Source organism: Anarhichas minor, unplaced genomic scaffold (genome assembly GCF_050575085.1).
Source record: "Anarhichas minor isolate MPS153535 unplaced genomic scaffold, ASM5057508v1 ptg000022l, whole genome shotgun sequence".
NCBI lineage: Eukaryota > Metazoa > Chordata > Actinopteri > Perciformes > Anarhichadidae > Anarhichas > Anarhichas minor.
Window position 1 is genome coordinate 153614 of NW_027466468.1, and position 9992 is coordinate 163605.

Below are 9992 nucleotides of genomic sequence, written 5' to 3' on the forward strand. Positions count from 1 at the left end.
ATTGATATGCCAGTACAGCTTGTGTGCACAGTGCTGACGGTAACATCTGACGACAGTGAGTGCCTGTGGCAAGAATATGTTGTATGAGTGACACAAAATCATTTTTGAAATATGTCCAGTTTTTAATAAGAGATGGTGCATTTTTTGGTTGTTTGTAAATTCATCAGTGGTGTGAGTAAAAGGGAAAAAAAGAACATTTGCAAACTGCTAATCTGTTTGAAGCTTTTTCATCTAAACTTGGACGTGTTCAGTCACAGTTGCTGAGGTAGATTTTATACAAACAAGCAAACCCAGATGAAACACTGCCAACAGGTGCCATTTTGTGTGTCTTTATTGTGGACATGACATTACATCTTTTTGAAATGATGTACAAAAGTGTAACAGAACTGAGAATGGCTCAGACGAGGTAGAGCTTTCACATCGGTTGCTGGCATGAAAACTACACGGTATAAAAACAAAAACAACCCGGAGAAATCAAATTAAACAAACGCTCCTGTCTGCCTCTGTCCTCTAATCCTTTTTGAAGTGATAATAAATACAGATATCAACCAAATACATTTGGAATAATAATGTCTTCTAAGGTAAATTAATCATGAAGTTCACAACAAATAAAAAAAAGCAATACGGACACAAATAATACAACTTAAGAAGCATGATAAAAACCCAACCGCAAGAAAAGAACAACGCCTGCCAGCCCCTCTGGGAGGGCCAGCCATGACTAGCTACTGAACAACTCCTACAGTTTAGCAAAGAGAAAGACAATAAACACACTCTTACATCTTTATGAAAAAGTAAGCACTGGTGCACCTAGCATTATCACACTTTCAATGAGGAAACAGAGCTAAAAAAGCCATCAAAGAACAAATCATTTGTCATTAATATCTATGGAATCATCCTAACAAAAAGCCTCTAAACCAGAAATGACATTGAAGCGTGTTAGCTGGCACCGTTAAAAAGACACTCGTAAAGAAACCTTAGCTAGAGTCGGACAAAAGGAGAACGGTTAAAGCAGTAACCTAGTCTAAGTGCACTAGTAATGCCATTTGGTTTCTACCGCTGTATATAAGGGTTTGGTAAGAGTGGATTACAGATAAACAGTTTATATATACAGTCACTCCTGCTTCATAGTTTTTCTAAGTCACACTTCGGAGTACAAATTCATAACTGAGGAGTTAATCTTAAAGGGAATTCTGTACAACATTGGTATTAGTACTACACTACCTCGAAGGCTAGAGTATCCGTTTCAAGTATTTTCACTACCCACACCTTCAATATACACATTTGTGTATTATTAGGCATATTCAAGCACACAACGCTGTATGCATAACTCAACAACCCACTGGTATAGCAACCATTTCATCATCATGGGAAAAACTGCTGAGGTCTCAGAATAGATGGGAAGTACAGTACTCTGTTTGCTCCGTAATCTTTAACTGTTTTGAAATTTGGATTTTTATGCTTATAAAAAATAAAAAATGTCTCCACATGTTCCACTCTTGCTTTATAAGTCTGAGCTGCTTTCAGCTGCCCTGCTTTTCTTCCTCTTTTCCCCGACGTGTCGAGGCCGTTGAGGAGAGAAAACCAAGCCCAGGACACGAAAACAGCATCCCCCCCTCCTAGCAAAGAACAGTCCCGGCTTCACACCAGCCTATGGACTTAAAAACAGGCTTTCATTGCAAAGGAGTACACAGGAGTTAGTCAACCTCTCATACAGTATGGAGAGGTTTGAAAAGAATGCACATACTCACGCATAAATGCGAAACTCTTACACACACCTGTGTTAAGGCTGTGACGGCTCGACAATTCAATAGGCTTCAAAACGTCTCCATCTCGTCTTATCATACCTGAGCTCCCTGGAAGCCTGACCTCCTGACCTCCTGGCCGCTCTCTGTCTGTCTGTCTCTCTGACCTCCTCACTCTTTCCCTCCCAGAATGCAAATCTTCACATCTCCATTCAAGAAATTAGACCGACAGTATTGGGAGTGTGGCTCATTAGTGTGTTTAAATGCTTTGGTAACAAAATCAGCTCTGCGTCTCTGGTTGTTCGCTATGTCGGACGTGCATGCTGATACACAACGGACATGCTGAATTAATATGTCTGCTTTATCTGTTCAAAGGAAGAGTTTGGGACATTTTGGGAAGTAAGATTGTTCGTTTTCTTGCTGAGATAACACTCTCATGTGTCTCTCCACTAAATATACAGCAAGCAGCCTGTTAGCTTAGCTTAGCACAAAGACTGGAAACAGCGGTTAACAGCTAGCCTGGCTCTGAATTTCCATTCTCAAATTGTTTAAGTTGAATAACTTTCAGAGGCATTTTACAAGATTAGAAAATAAACCTAACATTGTGGAGCAGAAGTTTGTTTCTGAATCAGGTTACATTGATGCTGAGGTATGATGTGCTGCTGACAGGCATTTTAACCAGAGAGACTGGGTAGGTTTTGGTATCAAAGCGTTCATCACATAAAAACCAACAGGCCAAAGAGTCAGTGTTGCCCTTTAGCGATATGGAATCAAGTTGCATCTTTGCTGGTTAACACTTGCAGTACCATATTCTCCTCTGCAAGCGCACAGGTTGGTAGATCTATCTGTGCAATCCACAGCTGAGCCAGCGTCTTCCCGTCATCCCCGCTGTTTTGAAGTCAAGTCGAACTCAAAGTCAGAAGTGTCGGAGTCGGAAACACTCCTTAATGCGATGGAGTTATGGAGGAAAACTGCCTCCACTCAGTCCCTTCCTCTTAAATTGACAATAATTGAATGACCATAAAAATGGTACGCTCATTTATATAGGCTATTAAAAACGCACACTCTTTTTAATGAGCACTAAAGCAGACACCCCCATTAGCGTTCTCTCTCTCTCTCTCTCTCTCTCTCTCTCTCTCTCTCTCTCTCTCTCTCTCTTTAAACCTACCTCTCTCCAACTCTCTCTCTCTGTCCTTCTAATCATCCGCTACACAGCCTCAGAGTGGTCATTGCACTCCTAACATTTCACTGTGGAGTGGAGGGAAGTGAGTTTAACACACACGTGCATGCAGACACACACACACACACACACACACACGCACACGCAGACAAATGCACGTCTTCATCTTCATGAACCCCGAGGAAAAATGAACTTGCAACGCGTCAATTGTCTGTTGAGGAATTGCAGAGCATCTTCTCTCTCATCTCATCTCTGATGATTGGTGTCCTGAGGAATGCACAAACTCTTATACAATAAAGCTTTAAAAAAAAAGAAAAAAGAAAGGGAAAGAGGGAGGCAACTACAGCAGCCATGCAATGCAACAATCCTTGATTAAAACGCTAGCAGTTGCATTCAAGTTCAGTTTTTCCTTCGCTTTTCTTGTAAAGCTGCACGAGGCAACTTCACGTGTTGGTACCTCCGAAATGGCAGCAAGAGGTAACTCTTTGAATTTTGAGGGCTTCCATATTCAGAATCCTTTAAGGTGATGTAAACTACACACAATCTGCTTAATTTTGCCAACCTTCAAACTAAAGAAGCAAAAGATCAATCAGCTTTCGCGCCGAGGACACAACTTTATATTTCACTCTTCAGCTGTGTGCACACCCGACACCTACATAACTGCAGAATTTCACCAGAAATTCTTCCTGTTGGTAAATAAGACACTCTTCTCTGCCGCAGCCCCACATTGTGATTTTAAAATGGCCGAGCACTGCTGTATTTAGCTTCGTATTAAAAACTACAAGAGCCTTCATTGTAGAAAATTCTTCTAAGGGCATTAAAGGATGATGGGTGAAGAGGAGAGGCTCAAAACGTCTATCATGGGTCTTGGGTCCTACTTCCAGTCCTCTGATTTTTAGGAATGGCCGATGATCTTTTCAGGATGTACGATTCCCTGACTACTCTGGTCCCAAGTCCGGATCCTGGTCTATCAAGTGGTCTCTACTGCTGTTGCTGTTGTTGCTGTTGTTGTGGCATTGGTGAGTGTTTGGCAGCCAGCGGTTCTTGCTCCTCCTGGCTCAGTAACAAGCTCCTTGTGTCTGGGTACTGGCTGTTGTCAAAAGGCATATGGTGGACACTCTGGACGTGCGTCTTTAGGTTCCCTTTCTGTGATGCTCGGTATGGGCAGAGCTGGCAGCGGAATGGCCTCTCCCCTGAGGAACACACGCAGTAAGTTCAAAGGTCAGGCAGAGGCCAGAGAGGACGTCATACATGGGATTAGGAGAGGACAAGGCTTTTTAGAGAGTTTTGAATATACAGGGGATTAAACGAGACACAACGATGTAAGCCACGGATGAGACTCTCTGCAGTACAAAAAAACCAGGATGGAGAAGCGAGCAAACACACAGACAAACATAGACACATGGTGGCATTCAACTAGAAATAGAGGAATATTATGCAGGTCGAGAGTAGCATTCACATTACATTTTTTACACCTAATTTCACTTAAAAAGTTAACTTTGCTTCCTTGTGCTGCCGACCCAGATGGACAAACTATTCCTTTCTCGTTCCTGCCATCTGGAGAAGTGTGCCACACATCCCCTGTCTGAACAGTCCTAATGTCGTCTCCATGTGTTTTTTCTCAATCACCCGGACCACCCTATGCCCCCACACACCCTTCCAAACACACTCGGCACACACCCCGTACTCTCTCTTCTAATTAGACTGACCTACAACGGCACAGACGCCTCGGCAAAAATATTTAAAAAATAATAATTTAAAAAACTCAGCAGCACACACCTGAACAAAACAAATGAGATTGCCATTTAATTGCACCTAATTATCATTTTGATAAATGGAAGAGTATCAAAGCAGGAAAACAAATGACTCCCCGTGCCCCTCCCGCACCCTTCTCCCTGAAGAAGAAACAGGGAAATATAGCTGTTATCATACATCATCAGAAACACAACCGAGAGAAAGAAGAGGAGGGGGTTGGCGGGGTAGGGGGGGTTGAGGAAGAGAGAGATAAAAACTAAAAAAGGTATAATTAATCACACAAAATGCAAAAAAAAAAAAAAAGCAAACAGCTGGAGAGACGGTGAGGGCGAGACGTGAGAAGAAAGCGAGAACCTCCACGACATCGTCCTGCGAGGAAACATCGCTGACGGGACCGGTGCACTACATTATAATAAAGGTTATCGTCACCGTAAAGCAGCGTCAACACTACATCTAATTGGACCCCTCCGCCGCGCCTGCTCCCATCATTCATCGCGTGCGGTAAATCTGAGTCCTATGTGGGTGTGTGGGTGTGTGTGTGTGTGTGTGTGTGATTAATTAAGATGGAGGTGCAGCGTGTAGAACCCGGCTCTCTCCGAATGTCAGAGCAGAACAGATTTACTCCTCGGCTCCTCCTCTGTCTCGATGACTGACTCTAACAACTCTTTAAAGACATTAAAGAAACTACGGGGAATGTGTTTCTTTAAGTTTCTTACATGTTTGTGCTAAAACCCATTTACACTTTTCTGGTCCCTAATGGGGACAAACTAGCTTTAAGTGACATTTACAAGCATCTGGTGACTTTTCCTCACCTACTAAAATAACCGATAACCCTTCAAGTGTAATTAAGACCAAAAAGTTTTCTTTCTTTTTTTCAATAAGACATCTGCGGTGTGTATACTGGATACACACAATAATGTCAGGTGTGATCCAGCAGCATATGAGGATGCCAGGTGTTAATGCCAGGTGCAGAGAGTGCCACATGTGACTGTTACACATGAAAAAGAACGAAACGAAATGCTCACAAAAGGATGGGGGGTGCGGGATTGACACAGACACACATGCGGAGGTGAGACATTAAGAATACGAAACATGCAGAAGCGATGAGGGGGCCCAGTGGTTAGCCATCATGCCACATACTTGTTTGGGAGCCTCAGAAGCGGTGGTGTGAGCGTCAGTACCTCTGTGGAGTCCGTTAAAATCAAACCCAACTGTTGGCGGGAGAAGGAGGATGGGGGGAGGGGGGGGTGGGGGAGGAAAAGGAGGTGGAGGGGAGGAAGGGGAGGAGGGCATTCGGTTAAAAGCTCTACCAGATCCACACAAGCATTTTTCTTTCTCCTTGCACCGCCACCACCACCAACCCCCCCCCCCCCCCCCCGCACACACTAGCGTTTGCCACCAGCACCCTTGCTAATAGAGGGGAGCTGGCAGTGATGATGGTGATGATGATGATGGCGGCGATGATGGTGATGGAACCTGGTGGAGGCAAGTCAGTGATTTAATATGACGCATGTTAATAGAGGCCTCAGGGTGGCTGGCCTTTTCTGCGTGTGCACGTCCATGCTGAAGACAACCGTCGGTGACAACATTAATTACAGCTTCTGCGAGTGTTTACAGACCCTATGCATGGGCGTGTGTGTGTGTGTGTGTTTAGAGCAGGGCTTGGGGGGAAGCTGAGCGCTGCATCACTTACCATTTGGCCTCTGTCACTTAGAATCACTGGCTGTGCCACATATCATTCACACTCTCTATAAAGAAGCTACTTATCTCATTGTCTACTGTGATCACTGCCGGGTCCGCTTGATGGACATGACAGCACGGGAGAGGGAAGAGGAGGAGGAGGAGGAGGAAGGGGGAATTGAAGAGGGAGGAAGGTAGACAAATGGGAGAGGAGAGGAGACAAAAGTGAGAAGGACAGGCGAGAGGAGAAAAGGTGAGATGAGAGGAAAGAATTAAGGAAAAGGGGAGAGAAATAGGGGAGGAGAGACCGAATAGGTGGGTAGAAAAGAACAGGTGAGATGAGACAGGAAAAGAACAGGTGAGCAGAATAAATGACGGGAAACAGGAGAGGAAGAGGAGAAAAGATGAAATGAAAGAGGAAGAGGACAGGAGGAACGGTGGGACAAGAGGAAACAAGAGATGGGAGGAAAAAAGAAGAGGAGAGGAAATTAAAGTGCACTAAGGAAAAGTAAACAGGAAATGGAGAAAGTGGAGGAAAAGGCAGGATGTCTAAATCGAGCTGTTTCGTAAATGGCGTCGGGATGCATGCAAATGGTTTCATAAGGTTGGCGTGGACAAATGCTGTTCTGCTTCATTAGAATGCGCAATTCCATCTCTCTAATTGACATGTGATTAATAATGTATACAATTTGTCACAGGTCAGTATCCGCAGCAAATCATGTTTCAGTTTAAAAAATAGAGACAGCTGCCCAGCCCAGGGCGGGTGAAGGGACTCACAGACTGGCTGTCACACTCAACTGAACAAAAAAAGATCTGTTTTGATTTATTTTGGAGAATGCAGGGGACGCAGCGGACGTATGGAGAGTCGGACGATGAAATATCGTCGAGAATGTGAATCCCCATGCATATATTCTCTATATCTCATGTGAGTGTTTCTGGGTGAATGAATAGCGGCCAGGGGGATGATGATGTGCGTGCACAAGTGGCGCGGGAATGACTGTTGAAGGAGTGGCCAAAAAAAGTGGGAACATCTAGTGAGACATGAATAATAGTGGAGGATGCTCCACAGGACTGCTCTTACGTACGGTATGCTAAATTGTCATTGCTGTTTCTTGTTCGCTGAGGTTGTTCGTCTATGTCTGTCATACCTTGCCCTTTTAAATAATTCTACAGTTTTTGTGACTCTTGCTGTTTGGGGGGGGGGGGGGGGTTACTGCATGTGTTGACATTGAAAACTAATGTTAAAGGACTCAATTGGTCTGTTTGGGGTCCTGGAGACCCAGGGCCCTATATTAGCACAAAAACAAACATACCTAACATTGTTTCATCATACTTGATACGTCATGGCTTCTCCTAATTTGCAGAGAATTTGCTTGAAGATAATGAGTCATGCTCATTTTGGTGTTTTGTCACCTTAGTCATATGTGCACGCTCATTTTGTGGGTTGCTGCTTAAATACCTTTCTACATATTGGGTTTTAATAAGGTGAGAAGAAAAGGAAAGAACACATCAAAGGGAATTGCTTGATTTTGTAATTATTATTATGATTATTTACATACAGCAGGGGGAGTCTATGTGATCCCAAAAATGAGGAGGTAAGGCCGATTTCAACAAAGCACAAGGGTTTAAAGTTGTGATTTAGAACGCATTTCTGTCAGGTGTTTCCATTAATTCCACCGAGCCTCTGGAAGTACGCGTACGTATGTAATCTGTGTTCCTGTGGCTGTGTTTGTGTGTCACCGTCTTGTGGCTGTATTTACCTGTATGGGATCTCATATGTGTACGCAGGTGGCTGGGCTGACTGAAACTCTTCCCGCACTCATGGCAGAAATACTGTCCCTGCCGCATCAGAGACCTCAGCATCCCTGATGACACACACACACACACACACACACACACACACACACACACACACACACACACACACACACACACAGAGAAACATACGATTAAGCAAGGTACCACAGAGCAAATCTCAGTACAGTTCAATCACAGGTTCATTATATTAGTGGTCAAAACAGATATGGATCAAATGCAGTCTATTCTTTAAACACTGGTGAGTTAAAGCAACCTTTAAATATTATTCCGTATCAGTATTTCGTTCTGGCTACACCCATTTCTATTTTAGCAGATCATATTTTGCCAATATTTTACGGAAAATGTAAAGAAAAGGTACATGTTCACATTTAAAGGCTAGTGTGTGCTTTGTATTCCTGTGTGATATTTCACATGTGACTTTTTCTTCGAGGATGTCCACCTTAGAAAAAGGTGGACATCAGCAACAGTTTATTCCGAGGCGGAAGACGCTTTCAGATTGAATGACGGCGTAAAGGTCAGTAATGGGCAGAAAGCGAGTGGGTGTACGTGTATGAGCTCAGAGCTTGGCTGCAGCGGTGGAGGTGGGTAGCGTCAGTAGTGGACTCGCGCATGCAGGCATCATTAGTATGTCTAATGTGTCATTATGAGCGGCTAGCTCCAGGGGCTGGACTGCAGCTGTCACACAGCATCATCTCAGAGGCTGACAGCCAGACACACACACACACACACACTGCATAAATTACAGGCAATTAAAACGCCCCGGCTGTGATGTGCCCGCTCCGCTGCCCGTGTGTCACATGTCAGGTGTGTGTGTGTGTGTGTTTTAAGAGTTGTATATGCGTGTGTTTGGTCCGAGGGAGGAAAGTGAGGCATGGACTGGCTACACACACACACACACACACACACACACACACACACATACACACACACACACTCATAATGACACAATGACACTGCCATTACATGCACAAGTCCGATTTACATGTTAATGGCCTTAATAAATGGCAAAAGAAACTTGTTGAATTTTGATGACTTCAAATCTCGTAAATCCTATCACCAGACATGACACGTGTAAACGAGAAATCCGAAATATTTTTTCTCTCAGTCGGTCTCCTAGTGGAGGCGGGGAAAAGATTACATCGTTGTTGATAAGTTGCTTTACTTTCTTGCCCTCTCAGTGTTCATGCAAGCCTTTGAATGTTCTTGAAGCTTGCTCAGTGTTCATAGCGGATACAACAATGCAAACTGGATGCATTTACCATCCAGTATTATTGCAACAATTCACTGAAGTTATTCTACCTGAGATGAACTAACTGCATTTTAAATTAATATCATGACACTCACGTGATATCAAAACCTCCTCAAAGTAACTGTACACCTGGGCACACCTTGCACTTCTTGTTTCAATACTATAATGCCTAACAAGAACATATTTATGCTAATTGCAGGTAAACAAATTAAATGTAAAACTTTATTTCAATTTTTTGAATAGAGCTAAACCAATACATCAGCAGGCCCATATATATCAGCCGATATCAGCTTGTTGAAGATATATACTGTTATCAAAAAACGCAAAGTTGTGTCATTACATAATTTGTCCACTAGAGAGCACATCCAGGTTGATTTTCTTTTAACTGTGAAATGTCTCGTTCAGAATGTTTCTTTTTGGAATAAAAACAAACATTTGAATTCAAATGGATCCGTATTAGATTGTATTAGATTAGGTTAGATCAGATTGTATATTGTCTATGTAAAACAAATACTGTTAACTAATTTGACTTTAAGACTTTAAAAACAACTAAAAAAGGCAAAACCAA

At 43.2% G+C, this 9992-nt stretch overlaps 1 protein-coding gene across 3 annotated transcripts in view; it reads right to left on the reverse strand.

The window, feature by feature from the left end:
* Positions 1-313: 313 nt before the first annotated feature.
* The window catches only part of LOC142955154 (zinc finger protein 516-like), a 45132-nt gene continuing 35453 nt past the window's right edge, over positions 314-9992 (reverse strand). For 2 of the 3 annotated variants that reach the window (XM_076096544.1, XM_076096543.1), the window contains exons 4-5: positions 8118-8222; positions 314-4115 (exon numbers count right to left, since the gene is read on the reverse strand). In XM_076096544.1, coding sequence (XP_075952659.1) covers positions 3904-4115; positions 8118-8222 — 317 coding nt within the window. In that variant the 3' untranslated portion in view covers positions 314-3903. Of the gene's footprint in view, positions 4116-5817; positions 5889-8117; positions 8223-9992 lie in introns of all 3 variants that reach the window. The other variant, XM_076096545.1, reaches the window with a different exon arrangement.